The sequence below is a fragment of the Balaenoptera physalus genome, assembly GCF_965194825.1.
Source record: "Balaenoptera physalus genome assembly, chromosome: 17".
Taxonomy (NCBI): domain Eukaryota; kingdom Metazoa; phylum Chordata; class Mammalia; order Artiodactyla; family Balaenopteridae; genus Balaenoptera; species Balaenoptera physalus.
In genome coordinates, this window is record NC_138895.1 from 40,343,367 (window position 1) to 40,366,562 (window position 23,196).

The window sequence follows — 23,196 nt, forward strand, 5'->3', positions numbered from 1 at the left end:
CAAGATCCAGCCTCATCCACCAGAACACAGGCACTAGTCCCCTCCACCAGGAAGCCTACACAACCCACTGAACCAACATTAGCCACTGGGGACAGATCCCAAAAACCACAGGAACTACGAACCTGCAGCCTGTGAAAAGGAGACCCCAAACACAGTAAGATAAGCAAAATGAGAAGACAGAAAAACAAACAGCAGATGAAGGAGCAAGGAAAAAACACACCAGACCTAACAAATGAAGAGGAAATAGGCAGTATAACTGAAAAAGAATTCAGAATAATGATAGTAAAGATGATCTAAAATCTTGGAAATAGAATAGACAAAATGCAAGAAACATTTAACAAGGACGTAGAAGAACTAAACAGGAACCAAGCAATGATGCAAAACACAATAAATGTACTTAAAAATACTCTAGAAGGGATCAATAGCAGAATAACTGAGGCAGAAGAACGGGTAAGTGACCTGGAAGATAAAATAGTGGAAATAACTACTGCAGAGCCGAATAAAGAAAAAGGAAAGAAAAGAACTGAGGACAGTCTCAGAGACCTCTGGGAAAACATTAAACACACCAACATTCGAATTATAGGGGTCCCAGAAGAAGAAGAGAAAAAGAAAGGGACTGAGAAAATATTTGAAGAGATTATAGTTGAAAACTTCCCTAATATGGGAAAGGAAATAGTTAATCAAGTCCTGGAAGCACAGAGAGTCCCATACAGGATAAATCCAAGGAGAAAAACACCAAGACACATATTAATCAAACTATCAAAAATTAAATATAAAGAAAACATAATAAAAGCAGCAAGGGAAAAACAACAAATAACACACAAGGGAATCCCCATAAGGTTAACAGTTGATCTTTCAGCAGAAACTCTGCAAGCCAGAAGGGAGTGGAAGAACATATTTAAAGTGATGAAGGAGAAAAACCTACAACCAAGATTACTCTACCCAGCAAGCATCTCATTCAGATTTGATGGAGAAATTAAAACCTTTACAGACAAGCAAAAGCTGAGAGAGTTCAGCACCACCAAACCAGCTTTACAACAAATGCTAAAGGAACTTCTCTAGGCAAGAAACACAAAAGAAGCAAAACACCTACAATAACAAACCCAAAATATTTAAGAAAATGGAAATAGGAACATAAATATCGATAATTACCTTAAATGTAAATGGATTAAATGATCCCACCAAAAGACACAGACTGGTTGAATGGATACAAAAACAACACCCGTATATATGCTGTCTACAAGAGACCCACTTGAGACCTAGGGACACATACAGAATGAAAGTGAGGGGATGGAAAAAGATATTCCACGCAAATGGAAATCAAAAGAAAGCTGGAGTAGCAATTCTCATATCAGACAAAATGGACTTTAAAATAAAGACTATTACAAGAGACAAAGAAGGACACTACATAATGATCAAGGGATTGATCCAAGAAGAAGATATAACAATTGTAAATAGTTTTTCACCCAACATAGAAGCACCTCAATACATAAGGCAAATACTAACAGCCATAAAAGGGGAAATCGAGAGCAACACAATCATAGTAGGGGACTTTAACACCCCACTTTCACCAATGGACAGATCATCCAAAATGAAAATAAATAAGGAAACACAAGCTTTAAATGATACATTAAACAAGATGGACTTAATTGATATTTATACGACATTCCGCCCAAAAAATACAGAATACACATTTTTCTCAAGTGCCCATGGAACATTCTCCAGGATAGATCATATCTTGCGTCACAAATCAACCCTTGGTAAATTTAAGAAAATTGAAATCGTATCAAGTATCTTTTCTGACCACAACGCTATGAGACTAGATATCAATTACAGGAAGAGATCTGTAAAAAATACTAACACATGGAGGCTACACAATACACTACTTAATAACGAAGTGATCACTGAAGAAATCAAAGGGGAAATCAAAAAGTACCCAGAAACAAATGACAATGGAGACATGACAACCCAAAAGCTATGGGATGAAGCAAAAGCAGTGCTAAGAGGGAGGTTTATAGCAATACAAGCCTACCTCAAGAATCAGGAAACATCTCAAATAAACCACCTAAACCTACACCTAAAGCAAATAGAGAAAGAAGAACAAAAAAACCCCAAAGATAGCAGAAAGAAAGAAATCATAAAGATCACATCAGAAATAAATGAAAAAGAAATGACGGAAACAATAGCAAAGATCAATAAAACTAAAAGCTGGTTCTTTGAGAAGATAAACAAAATTGATAAACCATTAGCCAGACTCATCAAGAAAAAAAGGGAGAAGACTCAAATCAATAGAATTAGAAATGAAAAAGGAGAAGTATGAACTGACACTGCAGAAATACAAACGATCATGAGAGATTACTACAAGCAACTCTATGCCAATAAAATGGACAACCTGGAAGAAATGGACAAATTCTTAGAAATGCACAACATGCTGAGACTGAACCAGGAAGAAATAGAAAATATAAACAGACCAATCATAGGCACTGAAATTGAAACTGTGATTAAAAATCTTCCAACAAACAAAAGCCCAGGACCAGATGGCTTCACAGGCGAATTCTACCAAACATTTAGAGAAGAGCTAACACCTATCCTTCTCAAAATCTTCCAAAATATTGCAGAGGACGGAACACTCCCAAACTCATTCTACGAGGCCACCATCATCCTTATACCAAAACCAAACAAAGATGTCACAAAGAAAGAAAACTACAGGTCAATATCACTGATGAACATAGATGCAAAAATCCTCAACAAAATGCTAACAAACAGAATCCAACAGCGCATTAAAAGGATCATACACCATGATCAAGTGGGGTTTATTCCAGGAATGCAAGGATTCTTCAATATACACAAATCAATCAACGTTATACACCATATTGACAAACTGAAGGAGAAAAACCATATGATCATCTCAATAGATGCAGAGAAAGCTTTCAACAAAATTCAACATCCATTTATGATAAAAGCCCTGAAGAAAGTAGGCATAGAGGGAACTTTCCTCAACATAATAAAGGCCATATATGACAAACCCACAGCCAACATTGTCCTCAATGGTGAAAAACTGAAACCATTTCCACTAATGTCAGGAACAAGACAAGGTTGCCCATTCTCACCACTGTTATTCAACATAGTTTTGGAAGTGTTAGCTACAGCAATCAGAGAAGAAAAAGAAATAAAAGGAATCCAAATCAGAAAAGAAGAAGTAAAGCTGTCACTGTTTGCAGATGACATGATACTATACATAGAGAATCCTAAAGATGCTACCAGAAAACTCCTAGAGCTAATCAATGAATTTGGTAAAGTAGCAGGATACAAAATTAATGCACAGAAATCTCTTGCATTCCTATACACTAATGATGAAAAATCTGAAAGTGAAATTAAGAAAACACTCCCATTTACCATTGCAACAAAAAGAATAAAATATCTAGGAATAAACCTACCTAAGGAGACAGAAGACCTGTATGCAGGAAATTATAAGACACTGATGAAAGAAATTAAAGATGATACAAATAGATGGAGAGATATACCATGTTCTTGGATTGGAAGAATCAACATTGTGAAAATGACTCTATTACCCAAAGCAATCTACAGATTCAATGCAATCCCTATCAAACTACCAGTGGCATTTTTCACAGAACTAGAACAAAAAATTTCACAATTTGTATGGAAACACAAAAGACCCCGAATAGCCAAAGCAATCTTGAGAAAGAAAAATGGAGCTGGAGGAAACAGGTTCCCTGACTTCAGACTATACTGCAAAGCTACAGTAATCAAGACAGTTTGGTACCGGCACAAAAACAGAAACATAGATCAATGGAACAGGATAGAAAGCCCAGAGATAAACCCACGCACATATGGTCACCTTATCTTTGATAAAGGAGGCAATCATATACAGTGGAGAAAAGACAGCCTCTTCAATAAGTGGTGCTGAGAAAACTGGACAGCTACATGTAAAAGTATGAAATTAGAACACTCCCTAACAGCATACACAAAAATAAACTCAAAATGGATTAAAGACCTAAATGTAAGGCCAGACACTATCAAACTCTTAGAGGAAAACATAGGCAGAACACTCTATGACATAAATCACAGCAAGATCCTTTTTGACCCACCTCCTAGAGAAATGGAAATAAAAACAAAAATAAACAAATGGGACCTAATGAAACTTAAAAGCTTTTGCACAGCAAAGGAAACCATAAACAAGACCAAAAGACAACCCTCAGAATGGGAGAAAATATTTGCAAATGAAGCAACTGACAAAGGATTAATCCCCAAAATTTACAAGCAGCTCATGCAGCTCAATATCAAAAAAACAAACAACCCAATCCAAAAATGGACAGAAGACCTAAATAGACATTTCTCCAAAGAAGATATACAGATTGCCAAAAAACACATGAAAGAATGCTCAACATCATTAATCATTAGAGAAATGCAAATCAAAACTACAATGAGATATCATCTCACACTGGTTAGAATGGCCATCATCAAAAAATCTAGAAACAATAAATGCTGGAGAGGGTGTGGAGAAAAGGGAACACTCTTGCACTGTTCGTGGGAATGTAAATTGATACAGCCACTATGGAGAACAGTATGGAGGTTCCTTAAAAAACTAAAAATAGAGCTACCATACGACCCAGCAATCCCACTACTGGGCATATACCCTGAGAAAACCATAGTTCAAAAAGAGTCATGTACAAAAATGTTCATTGCAGCTCTATTTACAATAGCCAGGACATGGAAGCAACCTAAGTGTCCATCATCAGATGAATGGATAAAGAATATGTGGCACATATATACAATGGAATATTACTCAGCCATAAAAAGAAATGAAATGGAGGTATTTGTAATGAGGTGGATGGAGTTAGAGTCTGTCATACAGAGTGAAGTAAGTCAGAAAGAGAAAAACAAATACAGTATGCTAACACATATATATGGAATCTAAGGAAAAACAAAAAAAAGGTCATGAAGAACCTAGTGGCAAGACGGGAATAAAGATACAGACCTACTAGAGAAAAGCCTTGAGCATATGGAGAGGGGGAAGGGTAAGATGTGACAAAGAGAGAGAGTGGCATGGACATATATACAGTACCAAACGTAAAATAGATAGCTAGTGGGAAGCAACCGCATAGCACAGGGAGATCAGCTCTGTGCTTTGTGACCACCTAGAGGTGTGGGATAGCGAGGGCAGGAGGGAGGGAGATGCAAGAGGGAAGAGATATGGGAACATATGTATATGTATAACTGATTCACTTTGTTATAAAGCAGAAACTAACACACCATTGTAAAGCAATTTTACTCCAATAAAGATGTTAAAAAAAAAAAGTGCTGGAAATGGAATAAATGAAGGTAAAATAAAATTCATTCTTTTATTTTAAACAATTATTTTAAAAGATAATATACAAAAGCAAAAATAGTAGCAATGTACTGTGTATTTATAGCACAAGCTAAAGTAAAATTATGACAACAGAGCAAGAATGGGATGGAATACACTACAAAAAGGCTGTGAGATCTAAGAAGTGAGTTTAGCAAGGTCAATATACAAAAATCAACAGTATTTCTATATCCTAGTATCCAAGATGTGGAATTTGAAATTTACAAAAAATACTACTTAACAGTAGTATCAAAAAATACAGAATGCTTACAAATTTGACAAAAGATGTTCAAGACCCCTATGCTGTAAAAAGCAAAGCACAGAGAGAAATGTCATGTTTATGGATCAAAGACTTAAAATTAAGATGTTAATTCTTTTCAAATTAATTTTTAAACTCTATCAAAATTCCAATAGGCTTTTTTGTAGAAATTGACAGCCTCATTTAAAACTTATATGGAAATGCAGAGGACCCAGAATAACAAATTTGAAAAAGAATAAAGTTAATGAACTTTCATTACTTGATTTCAAGACTTATCAGAAAGCTACAGCAGTCTGTAAAGTGTGATGTTGACCAAGAGATAGACATATAGGGAATCTACTATATAGCATGATGACTATAGTTGACAATACTATATTGTACATTGAAAGCTGCTAAGAGGGTAAATCTTAATGTTCTCACTATAACAAAATAACAACAACAAAATAGTGATTATGTGAAATGAAGGATATGTTAACTGAACTCATTGTGGTAAACATTTTACAACATACACATGTATCAAATCATCACATTCTATACCCTAAACTTACACATTATATGTCAATTACATCTCAATAAAGCTGGAAAAAAACAGATATATAAATCAGTAGAACATAATAGAGTTTAGAAATAAATTCACACATGTATGATACAGTGATTTCAACAAACCTGTGTGATTCAGTGATAAAAAGACAAACAACCCAAATATTAGAAACATGTAAAAGATTTGAACAGACACTTCACCAAAAAGAAAAAAGAAAAATACAGATGGTAAATAAACTCATGATAAAATGCTCAATCTCATTAATCATTAGGAAAATGCAAATATAAAATACGATGAGATACAACTACTCACACACTAAAATGGCTAAAAATGAAGACTGACTATACCAAGTGTTAGCAAGGTTGTGAAGCAACTGGTACCTCACACACTACTAGTGGGAATGTAAAATGGTACAACCACTTTGGAAAACATTTTGGCAGTTTCTAAACCAACTTAACATATGATCCGTCAATTCCACTCCTGGGTATTGTGTGTATGTCCACACAAAGACGTGAACACAATTATCCACAGCAGCATTATTCATAATATCCCCAAACTAGATACAATCCAATGCCCATCAAGTGAGGAATAAATAAATTGTCCTATATTCACACAGCAGAATAGTATTCCAAATTAAAAACAAACCAACTACTGCTATCTACAAGGACATGGAAGAATCTCAAAAACATTATGCTGAGCAAAAAAAATCTAACACCAAAGAATATAGACTGTGTGATTTCATTTATACGAAATTTTAGAGCAGCCAAAACTAATTTATAGTTAAAGAAAGCAGATCAGCGGATGCCTAGAGGAGGGAGCACTAGGATTAGTGGAAGTGGGGATGGTGAATGACTGTAAAGGAATAAAAGAGTACTTTGGGGGAAGATGAAACTACAGCTCTATAGCTTCATTGTGGGGTTAGTTATGTGAGGTATATATTTATCAAAACTCTTTGAACAAATGGGTTCATTTTTCTGTATGTAAATTATACCTTAACAAAGTTGGTTTAAAAAAATACAGAGAGTTAGTAAAAAGTGTCCTTCATTATAAATTATGTGATATATCTGACATAGGTTCTGGTCGCTTTTGCATTATAATTGAAGCAGCAGACAAAATTTTACACTTAGAAGTATATCTAATTAATTGACTTTTCTCTATAAAATTTACCATATTAATATACTCCTTTTTACTTATAAAGTTTCTAAAAGAAGGTCAAGAGTTCCAAAGGGAGGTATGAATATTATTATTGTATTAATTAGGGAAATGCTAACTACTGGAACAGATAAAACAAAACATTACAATGGCTTAAAAAATTAATATAAAGCAAGTGTAATTAAGATATCATGGTACTGACACAGAGATACACAAATAGATCAATGGAAAAGAATTAAGAGTCCAGAAACAGGCCCTATTTATCTGAAAACTTATACAATAAAGATGGCATAAATCTGTATGGAAAGAATAGATCATTCAATGAATTGTGCTTTACAACTGGTCTTCTATATTAAAAAAATAGATTTCTATCTATATCATACAAAAATTAATTTCAGGTAGACTATACACTTAAATATTAAAGCAAAACTTTAAACCTTTTGGAAGAATATGTAGGAAAAATATACTTTGATCTCAGAGATGAGAAAACGTCATAAACAATGACACAAAGAGTGAAATCATAAAAAAATTTAAAATATGACTACATTAAAATTTTAAAGTTTGAAAAAAAAACACACAAAAAAAATAAACAATTCTCTCATAGACCAAGAGAAATGGGTATATGATATGAACTGATAATTCACAAAAGAGAAAAACCAAATGGCCAAATTAAACATAAGAAAAGCTGCTGCATCCAAAGTAATAAAGAATTAAAAATTAAAAACGACAAGATACATTTCTCACCCATTAAACATGAAAAAAGAGTGAAAGTCTGACAATAACAAGGTAAGGATGTAGAAAAATCAGAGTACTTATGCATTGCTTGTACAAATCACTTTGGAGAGAAATTTGACAGTATATAGCAACTCTACTCCAGGTTTATACTACAGAGAACCTCTCAAACATGTATAAAACATAACATATAGATGGGTGTTTATTGTAGCATTTATTATAAAATATTTCTATTATAAAACAGAAACAAGTGTCATGCCCGTGACAAAAAATGGAACAAGAAATGTGGTAGCTTAATATATATATATAAAGAGATTATTCCCTATCAGCACATATTGAACTGCTTTACTCATTTTAATAGTTGCCTAGTATTCCATTTATAAATATATTTATGCTTGTCTATGCACAATGTATTTCTGGAAGTTTCTAGATAAGAAAGGGGTACAATGGTTACTTCTGATCAGAGGAAATAGGTGACTGGGGGATAGAGATTGGAGGGAAACTTCACTAAATGTCATTTTGTATATTTTGAATTTTTAAATTTGTGACTATTTTATTTAGTCAAAAAATTAAATTAGAAAATTTTAAATATAAACCTAAATGTGAAAAAATACAGCAAAATATGTGTAGGTAAAATATTATTTATATAAAATTGTAGAACAGTTAAAACAATTCTATTTGTTATAGCATAAGTACTAATACATTCACAAAAACAATAATAAATTGAGGATAGTTATCATGGGGAAGTATAGGAAGGAAATGGGATGGTGCAGGGATATATAGGTTTTTAAAATTTTACCTGTAAGGTTTTTTCTTTAACATTTTCTAAAACAAATAAAACAATATATTTAGATTTGAAAATGGTGAGCAATGGGTATAATAAGTGTTTATTCTCTGTAATATATGCTTGAAATAGGTCATAACTTTTAAAAAGTATATAAAGCACTTAGTATAGTACCTGGCACACAACAGCCATCTAACAAATGTTACTTTCCAGTCGTAATGTTTTATTTTATTATAACTGCTAAGACTTACTCTGCTAACTCCACTTTGTAAGTACTGGGTGTTGCATGGATATTCATTTTGGAAGTTGAAATGGAATACTGTTCCTGTTAGGAGAGAAAAAAAAAAACGTTTTAAATATCTATTACTTCAATAAATGGTATAACACCACCTAAAAACTTTAAGTATCTAGGATATTCTAGGCACTGTTTTGAAATGTTTTCTGATAGTTCATTTACTCAACACAATGAAATGTCAACCACCATGTTAGGAGATGGGTTTATAAGCATGAAAAAAACTCAGAGGTAAAATAGTTCATAGCTTATTTTTAAAAAAACAAGCTCATAAATAATGACTATAATAAAAATAAGTTATGTGACAGGTACAGAGGAGATACCACGGAAAAAATCGCTTTAGGAAAAAATCTGAGACTTCACCCTACACAATTGCTTCTTCAGTGCACCAGAAGGATACAGCTTCAGCATTGCTAAACTATGGTCCAGAAGATCCCTTAATTTCATTTTGTCTGTCCTAAGTCACAGCCATCTTCAAAGGAAACATTACCAAAGTAGAGACAATCTTCTTTGTAGGAACCAAAGATAGGAGAACAAATGGAGGACTGAGGAGCTGTGTCATTTCTATCTTTTCTGATTCATCTTTGTACCCAGTAAAAGGGCTATATTTTCCCTTTTCTAAGTAGCCAGTTATTCAGTTGAACACATGGACTAAACAGAATTCAAATAACTTTTATATTTTATGTATATATGTATAGACAAATATACATAAAATATAAATATATATACTAGTAATGAAAATAATAAAAAGGTCACTATTCCAATTTAGAAATTAAATACCAAGTATTTTAAGAATTTGTCCAAAAGTTTAGTTTTATGGGCAAAAGAAAATATTTTAGAAAATGTAGATTTCCTGAAAAGTTAGATTTTATGTTCCAGCTCAAGCACAGCCTTAATCTGTAAGTGTTGCTTGGTACTAATTTTTTTCAATTAGGTATATTTTTTAAAGGCTAATGCTCTCTCCAGAATGACTGCTCTACAGTGATCATAATCACAGGACACAATTTGTACTGAGAGTATCATTCTGAGCAGAAGCCAGGTGTTAACCATGAAAATGAGACATGAAAAAAAAAGATACACAAGTTGCTCTCAGGCAAAAAAAATACACGAGTTCTTCCCACCTTTGTTGGTCTGGTAGACCATTAAGAATTTTCTTAATGTAAGTCAAAACCACAATGAGGTATCACCTCACACAGGTCAGAATGGCCATCATCAAAAAGTCTACAAATAATAATTGTTGGATAGGGTGTGGAGAAAAGGAATCCCTCCTACACTGTTGGTGGGAATGTAAATGGGTGCAGCCACTATGGAAAACAGTATGGAGGTTCCTTAAAAACTAAAAATAGAGTTGACATATGATCCAGCAATCCCACTCCCGGGTATATATCCAGAAAAGACAAAATTTCTAATTCAAAAAGATCCATGCATCCCAATGTTCATAGCAGCTCTATTTACAATAGCCAAGATATGGAAACAACCCAAGTTCCCATCAACAGAAGATGTGATATATACACAATGGAGTATTAGCCATAAAAAAGCATGAAATAGTGCCATTTGCAGCAACATGAATGGACCTAGAGAATATTATACTTAGTGAAGTAAATCAGACAAAGACAAATATTATATGATACCATTTACATGTGGAATCTAAAAAATAATACAAATGAATCTATTACAAAACAGACTCACAGACACAGAAAATAAACTTATGATTACCAAATGGGAAAGGGAGGAGCAGAGGGATAAATTAGGAGTATGGGATTAACAGACACAAACTACTATACACAAAATAGATAAGCAACAAAGATTTGCTGTATAGCACAATTAACTATATTCAGTATCTTATAATAACCTATAATGGAAATAATCTGAAGATATATATATATATATATATATATATATATATATATATGTATATATAACTGAATCATTACTGTACACCTGAAACTAACACAATATTGTAAATCAACTATATTTCAATAAAAAAAAAGAATCCTTCTCTTTGGTAATACTTCTAAATTCTTCAAACAGTGGAGATCATTGGTTTTCATTATTTTTTAAATATCCACCATTTATATATTTATTTATTTATGTATTTTATACATATATTATTTGGCCTTTCAAATACTAATTAGCCATTAACCAATTAATTTTTTTAAATGTGTACCCTAGATTACTCACCAGGGGGAGAAGTCAGATGACGAACAGGTCTTGCTGGTTGAAGTGGTTTACCAATCAATTTTTTGGTTTCCATTATCTCAAAGACCTTGAGGTTCCATACTTTTGGTGGGAAAAATACATTTTATCTTCTGGACAAGATAATCAAGTTGCTTTAACATATATACAAATAACCACGACATTCATTTGAAGATAACTATTTTATAAGTTAAGGTGGAAAACACAAAACAAAGCATTTAAAATAACATGCAACAACCATAGACCCCTTTACAGCATCTGTCACAATTAAATATTCCCTCTTTAAAACATTTTCCTCCCTTAACTCCCCTGACTCTTTTCTTTAAATTTGTTTCCTATTTCTTTGATTGTCCCTTCTAACTTCCTTAGCTGATTCCTACTTTTCTCCAATGAAATTTAGGGATTCGTCCAAATTTGGCTTTGGTCCTCTTAGCTACTCTCGTCTATTCTTATGATTGCAACTACCTATCTGCATGATAAATATGCCCTAATTTACACATCCAGCAGCTACCTCTCTTTTAAATTCCAGTTTCATCTTTCTAATTGCCAAAAGATATTTCCATTTATATCTTACTATAGGTACCTCAAATTCAACATATCCAAAATTGCAGCACTACTTACAATAGCCAAGACGTGGAAGCAACCTGAGCGTCCATCAACAGAAGAATAGATAAAGAAGATGTGGTACATATATACAATGGAATATTACTCAGCCATAAAAAGAAATGAAATTGAGTTATTTGTAGTGAGGTGCACAGACCTAGAGTCTGTCATACAGAGTGAAGTAAGTCAGAAAGAGAAAAATACCATATGCTAACACATATATATGGAATCTTAAAAAAAGGTTCTGAAGAACCTAGGGGCAGGACAGGAATAAAGATGCAGATGTAGAGAATGGACTTGAAGATACGGGGAGGGGGAAGGGTAAACTGGGACAAAGTGAGAGAGTGGCATTGACACGTATACACTACCAAATGTAAAACAGATAGCTAGTGGGAAGCAGCCACATAGCACAGGGAGATCAGCTCAGTGCTTTGTGTCCCCCTAGAGGGGTGGGATAGGGAGGGTGGGTGGGAGATGCAAGAGGGAGGGGATACGGGGACATATGTATACGTATAGCTGATTCACTTTGTTATACAGCAGAAACTAACACAACAATGTAAAGCAATTATACTCCAATAAAGATGTTAAAAAAAAAAGACTACTTGGCACAAGGCAAGTGCTAAATAAATGCTATTATTATAAAAAAAATCAAATTCATTACTTTGACTCCAAAGTTGTCCCTCTTCCTGTATTCCTTAAAGTCATCACCAACTCCCTCATATCACCCTCAGTTAAAGACACCTTAAATTTGTCTATATTAGAGCCCCCACACCATAATCAGTCTCTAATTCCTATCCATTCTACTTCCAAAATGTCTCTCAAATATATTTTCTTTACTCCCACCATTACTCTTTTAGTCCCACAGTAGTTCTTAATTCATCTCCCTGAACACCTAGACTGATTTAAATACTCCCTCTCCCTATGTACCTATGTACCTATGTACCTGGGACACAGTGAATATGCCCATATCATGGCACTTAGAGAACACTGTACTATACTATACTATATACCACACTGTAATGGCTGATTTGTCTTTCATACTAGGCAAAAGTGAGGAACAGAGTCTTCTTAAAGTGAAGAACAATATTTTCATTCCTCCTGTGTCCCCTACAACTAACTCAGTACTTGGACTGGATCCAAAGTAGGTGTAAAGCAAGCATCTGCTGAACAAATGGGTGAATATAGTCTCTTTTCTCTCCAAAATATGATCTCCTTACACACATACCTGCTTAAAAAACTTCAGTACCCCATCACCTCCTGAATTATTAACAGAAACAGGACCCAACATCCATGTGTCATGCACAGTAAACCACTTACCTATGTCACATTATTTAATATTCAGAACAACTTTATAAATTAGGCACTATTAACAGAGCTCAGGTCTTGGGTCAGCCTACCTAGGTTCATATCATAGCTCCACCACTTAGTTATGCAATTATGGAAAACAATAACCCCTATCTCCTAAGTTTGATGTGAAGACTAAAAAAGAAAATCTGTATAAAGCATTAGCACAATAACCGGTACACAGTAAAAGTTCAATAAATGTTAATTTTATCATTTTGTTATCCTCATTTTACAGAGAAGGCTTAGAGAAATTAGGTAACTTGCCCAAGGTCATGAGTCTAAAAAGTGATGGGTATGCTCATCCCCATGCTTTTGGCCAACATGCTATGATCAAGCTACAGCCCCATACTCTCTTTCCACCTCCCACACAGGCAGAACTGTTCAAGTTTCATTAAGTACCCTTCTATGTGCTCATAAATCACCCCTGTATCCTCTTCCTGTGTGGTATTTATTGCATTAGTTTCAATTACCTATTATCTGACTATAAAATTATAGCTCTATCACTCAGGTATATCTCTAATGGCTAGCACAGTGTCTAATACACAGTACATGTTCAATAAGTTGTTGAATTCATAAATGTTATTTTGTTTCACCATATACATTCAGGTGCTCTGTTTGGAGTTCCCTCACTCTCCCTGCTGCTCTTCTCCCAAATTGCTATTCATCCTTCAAAACCAAGGTCAAGTTCTCTCTGCTTCCTTGGAAAGTGTCCTCATGTCTCAACGCTAACATTAAATAAAATAGTTTACATGAAGTTCTCTAGTTCCTAACAAATAGTTGATAGTAAAATAACAATAATGGTAGCAACAATATGATTTTTCTTTCTTCCTCCAGTGGTCCATATTGTATTGGGTTGGCCAAAAAGTTCATTCGGGTTTTTCCATGACTTCTTATGAAAAAGCTGAACGAATTTTTGACCAACCCAATATTTTGCCTATTAATTTTTCTAAAATGTATCATACAAAAAATCTATTATATGCCTAACTGGTTAGACTGTGAGTTAGCTGAAGCCAAAAAAACTAGACTTTATTTATCTTTGTATCTTAGTAGCTGCAACGTAATTAGTTTTACTAAATAAATCTATAAATTTAAATACCTCCTGTTTAATGAAAATCTTGTGATGCCTGAATGGACCAAAAGCTTTCCAAATTTTGATACCTATCAAGACAAAGTCAAAAGTAAAACTCCACCTGATTTTGCACTTGCTCATCCAGAAACTGATTGTAACCCATGATCTTAAGCAGAGGTTGGTCTAAGTGACTGTTTCCCTAAGTATAAAATAGGGTTAATCACTTTCTTTATGCTCCAAAGAAATGCTTTCATCTTAAAAAAATGCCTTTGGACATAATTCAAGTGTTAAAATCATAAATTTATAAACAATCTCTCAAAGTTAGCAATGGTAACTAAGCACAAAATAGTTACTTTTTCTTGAAATTCAGAGCTTTGCAAGCCAGTACTCTAAGTTAACACCCATCTAGATTTGTAATGTGTATGTTAACTGGTATTTCAGCACAGTGATTAACAACCTTCTAAACAAAACTAATGTACTACTTTGATATAATAGGAAACAAAAAAAGTTATAAGCATATGTAGCAAAAAACCTCACTTCAAATATTTATTGAATATTTTCTATGTGGAAGGGAATATTCTAATATGGACCAAAGAGCAGTCTAATATTGCATTATTTAATGTTATCCTAGCCATTTTAATTAGGACCCTAATACTAGTAGTAGTAACTTTCCATCCTGTTTCCCATATGAAAAGAATACAATAGAGTACTTTGGCACACACTTTTTTATTTTTCATTGCTCAGCTGAAATCGAGTTGGTAGGTTGTAAAAGTCTTTCCAGTTGCTGAGCAATGCAAATCCCCAGTATTCAATGCAAATCCACAGTTTTCAAGCGTTGGGGAGTTACAGAACTCTTATATGATTTTACAACACATGTAAATAAACAAACAAAAAGATTTTTCAGTACCACCTACCCTTTCAATTTGTAGCATGAAAAGTACAGCAAAGTCCCCAGATACATAAATCCACATCAGTTAAGGAAATTAGAAAAGATGATGCCATGCAATACTCTGTTCAATATGATGTTTTTTTTTAAAGTAAACTATGTCTGCATAGAGACAGTGACATTATAGGGAATAAGTCTGGGATGCATACTACATAACAGCATCATGTCTTAAACAGTGTTATTAATGGAAAAGTATTTACCTTATACAATAATAAGCAATTATTATTGTAAAACTGATCCAGGATCATAATCTATGAAGGACAGGGCTCCAGAAACCAAAGCCTAATTCTCAGTTTGGGTTACAAATAAAGACAGCTGAACTACACAGTCAGCATATAAAATAACTTCAATCTTAAACTCTAATGTCTGCTCACTCATTGAATGTAGAACTCCAAAAGTTTCCTTTGAAGCTACCTAGGTTAGGCATTTATGATATCAAGTGTTACAAAGAACAGTTGCAAAAAAAACATAACCCTACCTACAACATTGGGTAGCAAGCAGTGGGCCTGTCATAAAGTTGTCTTTGAAATGTAAATATATAGTTTTATGGTATAAATATTTTGTAAAGGACATTTTGATCCAATGTCTCAAAAATTCATTATATTAACACATGCTGAGAAATGGTTACTAACTAAAGTTTTTTTTCAAGTTTACACAAATCATCTTAAAATGCCAAGTGGTATGAACAGAACACTGGTTTGCAAGTCAGGAAACCTGTGCAGGTGCTATTCTTCATCTAGAATACGAACTATATCTTAGGTTATTTATTTGTTTAAAAAAATATATCAAACTAAATATAAGGGCCCACCAATTCTGAAATTACAAATTAACCTAAAATTTTCTAAAATATAGCACCATGAGATAAGCATATATACTGATCAATTGGGGCAAAATTTCATTACCCAACATATCCTATTCTTTTTTAATTAAAACGCCATTTTTTGAGATCCTACTACATGTTAAATGCTTTACATATACTATCTCATTTAATTTTGAGCCATACATTAACTGTTGTAGAAAATCATTATTAGCTACTTTACAGAGAAGAAACCTGAGGCTAAGAAAAATAAGAGACGTGCTCAAGTTCACACAGTTAGTAATTGGTAGAAATGAGGTTCTGACTATAAAGTTCACGCCCTTGTCTCTAAACTTGTGTGTCTGGTAAGTAAAAGACACCTGACTCTCCACTATTCCATGTGAACACTGCTTGTATGGAAAAAAAATTAATTATGAGAAGGAACATTTATGTATAAAACCTTGCTGAATAAATTGGTGTGTGCTAATAATTTTCATTTCCTCAATTTTCAATTTTTCTTCAACTACTAAATAAATTGTGGGATTACTATGCTTTCCTCACTCTGCAGACATGGTACACTGCCATTCTAATCCACAGAATGGATTAGATATATGAAACGTAATATGTATTATACTTAGAAGCTGAATATTATACTTAAAATTTACAACTTAAATTCTAGATTTCTTTAGAAACTGCTGATGGTTCTGCTGCAATTAAGAAATAAGAGAATATAAAATTAAAGAAATAAGCTGAGAGAAGAAGTGAAAAGACCACGCTTTCATTTACCTCATGTATATTTCCCATATAGGATTATACCAGATAGGATTTAATCTTAATTTTCAACTTCAAAATATCTCTTTTACAAAGTTAGGATTCCTTAAAGCCAAATGCTGCTTGTAAGTAAACAGCACAAACTGATAACCTGATAGATGAAAAATAACATAAAGGAAATATAGAGGAGTACAGGATAAACTAATTATGACTTACATGACGAAAGACACTTTATACTCCACAAATCGGGTTGCCATATGCAGGAAAAATTAAAACTAAAATATCAAAAATTTGTAAGCCCAGAGTGTCCCCTTATATTTTCCATTTCATGCTTTCTGACCAAAAAATTTTTTTTCTCTGTGAAGCATCTTTCAATACAAGCACAATTTAACATTGAGGTGGGATAAAACTGTCCAGGTAATGGGTGTTGGTGGTTGTCATAACTGATGTAACTGTCCTTTTTCAGGTTTGTTTGGTTTTTTTTAGTTTTGCTTTAATATCAGCAATTATAAACTTTTGATACAAATATGTTGTACACCTGAAACTATTATAATGTTATATGTCAACTTTTGTAAAACAGCATACCCTTACATACAAGTTGCATAGAACATCTTCAGATACGTTCATTAACCATTTGATTTCCTTCTGTGAAGTGACCACATATGTCTTTTGCTTCTTTATTCTTACTGGGTTTTCTTTTCTTATTGAATTTAATTTATTATTAATAAAAACAACTACAGTAATCTCAAAAACAAAAACAAACTGTTGTCCAAAATTAGTAAGGATGATTCTAGGGCATGGGAAACAGTCTTCAAACCATACCACTACCTAGGACCAGGTCCTGGGACAGCGGGCGATGTGCACTTCCTTTTTGGGGCTTTTTATGTGTTTGTTTTGTTTTTGTTTTATCAATATCCCTTCAGCAGTGTAATTCCCTTGGCCACTTGCCCCTTGCCCGCTTTTCCACACCGGCCCCCACCCCTTTCCTTCCGACTTCCTCGCTCCCTTCGCTCTCTAAGAACCACCTTGGGGACCCTGTGGAGGCCCTGCCTGATTTGCGCCGACTGACCCCAGAGCTTAACTCCCTCACCTCAACTTGCCCCGTGTCCGCCCTCGGAGACGGCGTCCACCGGCCTCCTCACACCCCGGGGCCTGACTTCTGTCCCCGTGTGGCTCGTCATCCCCGGCCACCTACCGCCTTAAGATCCGGGAGGATTTCGGGTCAAGCAGCCGCGTCGCGGCGCTCAGCCCTAGACGCGGCAGCCGAGCGCCCGACTGCCCGTCCGGGAACGGTTGCAGCCGCGAGTCTGCTCCAGGCCCCGGGTGGCGGCGACGGGGGCGGGGCAGACGGCGGCTCCCAGGGGCGTAGGGCGGGTGCGGGGCGGGGCCTCGGGCGCCTGGGGCCCAGAGCGCGGCGCAGCCCGGCGGGAGCAGAACCGTTAAACCGGCGGTGTGCGTTTCCCGGGATGTGCGGGGCGCGAGGGGCGGGCGCAGCGTCTCGGGAGCCGCGCGTGGTGCGGAGGAGGCCGCGGGAGGCCTCGCCGAGGTGCTGACAGGCTCTCCCTGGACGGGGCGAGCCCACATGAACAGCCTTTGGGACCCCAGCTGGCGGTCTTGCTTGCCCGACACGGGGAGGCGCGAGACGAGACGTCTGCGCGGTGCCGGGCGGCGGACTCCAGGCAGCGTCTGTGAGCTAGGCCGCCTCTGTGAGCGAGGCCTCCCGAGAGCTGACGACTGAGCCCCTCCCGCGTCAGAGCTGCCGGCGGATCCCGCAGGCTCTGGCCGCTGTCCCTGGCCTGAGTCTAAGTGGTGCTAGGATTCGGGCTGTCATGGAGTAAGGGAAATGGTTAACTTCAGACAGGAATACATATCTCACACAGACTGCCGTCCTGAAAGGAACAAAGTTGGTTGAAGCGACTCCATCTGAATCCGAATCCTTTATTTTTAATTTTCACTTTTACTCAATTTTTCACTGTTATTTTTGAGAGTCCCCACTTGGTACTACCACTATACTAGGAGACGTGGAGGCGGAACACGGGTGAACACGGGTGTAATTACAGGGCTCAGAATCCAGTGGGCCCCTGGGCTGGTGAACAAATTCTGTGGGCTGTGCTAAGTATTGCGATAGGGGAATAGATTTAAGTTGGGAGCATAGTGTAAGGAATGCCTAAACTGACCCTTAGGCTTGGAATGTTAGAGCCGTTTTCGGAACAGCTTATGCTTGGTTTCTTCCAGCTGGCTGGAGGAAGAAGGCAAGAAAGAAGAGACGGTGCAAAGGGAAAAGAAAACTTGTCTGGCGTACAGTAGTTAGAGTAGGGGAAACAGCAGTGTGGAAAGGAAACAGGAGAAGTGGACATGAATCAAAAGTTTGAATCTTTCATAACTTATCTTTTTGAATATTGGAAGGGTCATTCTCACAGCACTATGGAGGGCAGATTGTGTTGGGGGGGTGTAAGATATAGCAATATTAAACAGGCCACAGAAGGCTTCCTTTGGGGTGTCTGCAATAACTCCAATAAAAAATAATGATGTCTGAGATAAGTACTGAAGAAGAAGGGATAGATCTGAGAGATGCTGCTGAAGTGAAACCAATAGTTTTGTGACAGACTGGGTGGAAGGAGTGAATAAGAAGAGAATCTAGGGTGACTCGGGGTTTCTGAATTGGGTGAACAAGTGAATAGGTGGTGATGACATAAGATAGGGAACACAAGAGGCAGAACAGGTTTGAGGAGGGAAATGATGAGTTCAAATTGGGACTTGTAAATATGAGATTATAAAAGAATATTTAAGTTGAGGTTTTCAAACAGCTTTTTTAGGTACACACACAGAAAATATGTACCCATACATATATAACATATACATACACGTTATAGATAAGTTGGAACATTAAGAAAGGGATGCTGATTAAGAAAACTTACCCATTCCAGAAAGTATTTATAAAGAGGACTCAAAAGGCGAGTAACCTGCAAAGGAGGCTGTGTAAAGGCAAAGAAAGCTTGACTGGAATGGGATAACTGAAGATGGAATGCCTCTTTGAAAAGGGATCATCTAAGCTAGGCCTGAATGCTGATGTAGAATAGGAAAAAGGTATTTAGGGAAAGGGAACTGTAGGTATTAATGCCCTGGGGTGAGAAAAAACAAAGTTTAGCATATTTCAGAAACTGATTAAGACCAGTATGGTTGAATAGAAAGCAAGAAGAGAATGCTGAAGATGAGTTTGGAGAGACAGGAAAAGCTGAAATCCTACAGTGTTTTGTAGGCTCCAGTAAGGAGACTGAGTTTTATTTTAAGAGCAATGGGAAGCATTGAAGGGTTTAAGTGGGACAGTAATATGGTAGGATTTACCATTTTAAAAGGTGTGGAGTTTCACAATCACTTCCATGCATAGTCAAGTTATTGCTAGCTATTTAGGTGTAGTAAAGGCTTCTGGCAACATTCTTACCTTCCACTGAGACAGCTCACCTGGCTTCAGAGACTAAAGTGCAGGTCAGAGGAGGTGTCATGATAAGAACATGTCCTGTGGCATGAGACCCCAGAAGTCGGTGGATAATGAAGTCAGTAAATTCTTTCAACCCCCAGATGTAAAAATTGTAGGTGTAGGATTCAGTTCTCATTAATCTAGTCAAAATAGAAGTTTTCTTCTTGAGGAATATGTTTAACAATGTAACATATACAATTATATATACATCATAAAATAAAATTATTTTTTTACATATGAAAATTATTTTTTACATATGAAATTATTTTTTTTACAAATGAAATCAATAGAAATTATGATAAAAAAATGAGTTGGAAGAAAAAAATTTTTTCAAATAAAACCAAAATTAGTAATCTATTTCAAGGTGTAAATAAATTTTAAATATAGTTAATAAGCAGACTCCTAATTTTTTGATAATTGATGAAGAATAAATTATATAAACACATTGAAATTTTAAAAAATCTCTTGTTGATTTGGTAAGAAATATTGGCATCTACAAGGATAATCCAGAACTCATAATATACATCTACAAAAAGAGCTTAACAACAGGTTAGTGAGCAATTTAAATACTATTTAAGATTAATTACACTACCCAAGAAAACTTGAAATGCCCTGAAATCATTGAGCTCACATAAGAAACTCATGACAAGTTTTCCCAAATTTAACAACACTAAAAATTGACACTACCAAACAAGTTGTTACTGAAATTAACTTTTCTAAACTTTCAATAATAAAAATAAATTTTGATTGCCTATCCTGGAGAAAATACCAAATTATTTATTCTCACAAAGAAAATGCACTACAAAATTGTTTTCAAATGAAGAGGCAATCAAAAAACTAAAAACTAAAAATACAGGCAGTTAATTTAAAATATTTTTATGGATTTTTTGATGTTTGTGGTATTTGTCAGCTTTTTAAAATTTTAAATTTGTTGTCATTGCATTGTTTTTCTCATTCTAAATAAATATTTACTTTGGTTCAAAAAAAAAAAAAGGTTTGGAGACTGTATCGAGGAAAATACAAAAGTGGAAATAGGAATCCCAGTTCCCAATTAGAAGGATAATAATTAAGAGTTAAATGTGTCTTACTACTTGTAAGTAGAGGTTTTATTTACAATTGTATTTTCTTAGCTTATTTAACTTTACCTTCACAATACCTTACATTTAGTTAATAAAACCTTGTATGAGCACAAGTAACACGCACACAAACTGGTTTCTTGTTCTCATGGTAGGTACTGTCTAGTTAGGGTGCAGTTACACAGAGACAATTCCAATTCAATAACTAATTGTTAAGATAAAGGCACTCACGTTGTGCCTGTGTGTTTCTACTGAAAGCCTGGGAGTTAGGAAAAGCTGAAGAGGTAGCATTACCTAGTGTTTACCAAATGATCTCCTTACCAACCTCCTGTCAGTATTCTTCCTCTGATTATTCCACAAGCATCTACAAAGCATTTTATGGTAGATACACATACACACACTCCCACATACAGATAATCATTGAAACAATGCATGAAAAGCTATAATAGATATTTGGTTCCACTCAGCTTAGTTCAGAAAAAAAAAAAAAAAAAAACAGTTTTGAAAGTCTATGCCTATTATGTGCCAGTCACTGAGGATATAAAAAACAAACTGAAATACGACTAGCATGACGGAGGCACAACTAGTAAGAAGAGATCAATAGTCTAAGAGTACCTATAAACTGGTAAGTAAAATAGAGGGTAGTATATGTGGCAGAAGTATTTACATGGAATAGAAGTAGTACAAGGAAAGAATTCTGTCTGTGGGTAGAAAGGAGGAGAGGAAGGATCATGGAAGAGTTTACAGGGGATGTAATGCCTAAGCAGGATTTTCAAGGATAGAAAGGAGTTTACCAAGTTAGACAGGGATATTCCTTGCAGGCAGAAGGACATGTCCAAAGGCATATAGAAATAAAACAGCAGTCAATTCCAAAAAATATCAGTAATTCAGTACTGCAGAAACACAAAATACGAGACACTGCTTGGGTAGTGGTTCAATATTAGGCTAAAGAAGAATGAAGAGCCTTTTATCTCCCTTATAAGGATGTGGAGAGATGCTGAAGGACTTTAGGTAGGGTATGATAAGATCTTATGTGCATCTAAAAAATAATCACTTAGGTGACTAATGTGGAAAATGGATTGAGGAGAGGTACAGGCAGCAGGCAAGGCAAAAATAGAAGCAGAGGGACCAGTTCATAGCCTTTTACAGGAAATGTTGATGAGAGCCACAATTAAGATAGGGAGGAACCATGAAGAGACGTGCACATACTTCAGAGAATAGGGAGAACTGATGGATTGTAGAGGGTGTGAGATGAGAAATAAAAATGGTGATGCCAGTTATCGATTTAGGCAGCCAGATGAATCTCAGAAACAATGAAAAGATATTATGAGTTCCCTGAGGAGGAATGAGGGAATGGAATGAGTCTAGAGTGTAGGTGGAGGAATGGAACAAAGGTAAGAATAGGTGAAATAAGAAAACACCCACTGTAAGAGAAAGGGGGTCTCTGTGAAAAGTGTGGTAAGGGGCTTTAGGACTAAAGTTTTCATATGGTATCTGTGGGAAATTTGCAGAGAGAGCTGAAGACAGGTAAACAATGTTGAGGTGCAATTGAAGGTAAAGATCAAAAATATGTAGTGGCATTAATCTTTGTGGTTATGGGATTCATTGGTAAATATAGAAGATGATAGATTGGAATAATCAAGAAATTAGAAGTGTTGAAGGTGATATTCAGGAATGGCAGTACAAAGAGAGTCAGAATTTTGGATAGAGGAAGCATATATTCAGAGAGTGGATATCTGAATATGAGTTTGGAGATGGAGTGGTCCTAACTATGGGTGCCCAGAGTGCA

The 23,196-nt window shown here is 35.4% G+C and overlaps 1 protein-coding gene and 1 long non-coding RNA gene across 2 annotated transcripts in view; one reads left to right on the forward strand and one right to left on the reverse strand.

Annotated features, from left to right (window-relative positions):
- LOC309647158 (uncharacterized protein C8orf88) overlaps positions 1-18,181 on the reverse strand; it is a 50,961-nt gene extending 32,780 nt beyond the window's left edge. The window contains exons 1-3 of the mRNA XM_082434209.1: positions 18,049-18,181; positions 11,310-11,408; positions 9,088-9,161 (exon numbers count right to left, since the gene is read on the reverse strand). Of these exons, the coding sequence (XP_082290335.1) occupies positions 9,088-9,161; positions 11,310-11,382 (147 nt within the window). The 5' untranslated portion in view covers positions 11,383-11,408; positions 18,049-18,181. The remainder of the gene's footprint in view (positions 1-9,087; positions 9,162-11,309; positions 11,409-18,048) is intronic.
- The window catches only part of LOC309647170, a 473,470-nt gene that overhangs the window by 424,099 nt on the left and 26,175 nt on the right, over positions 1-23,196 (forward strand). The window lies entirely within an intron of this gene.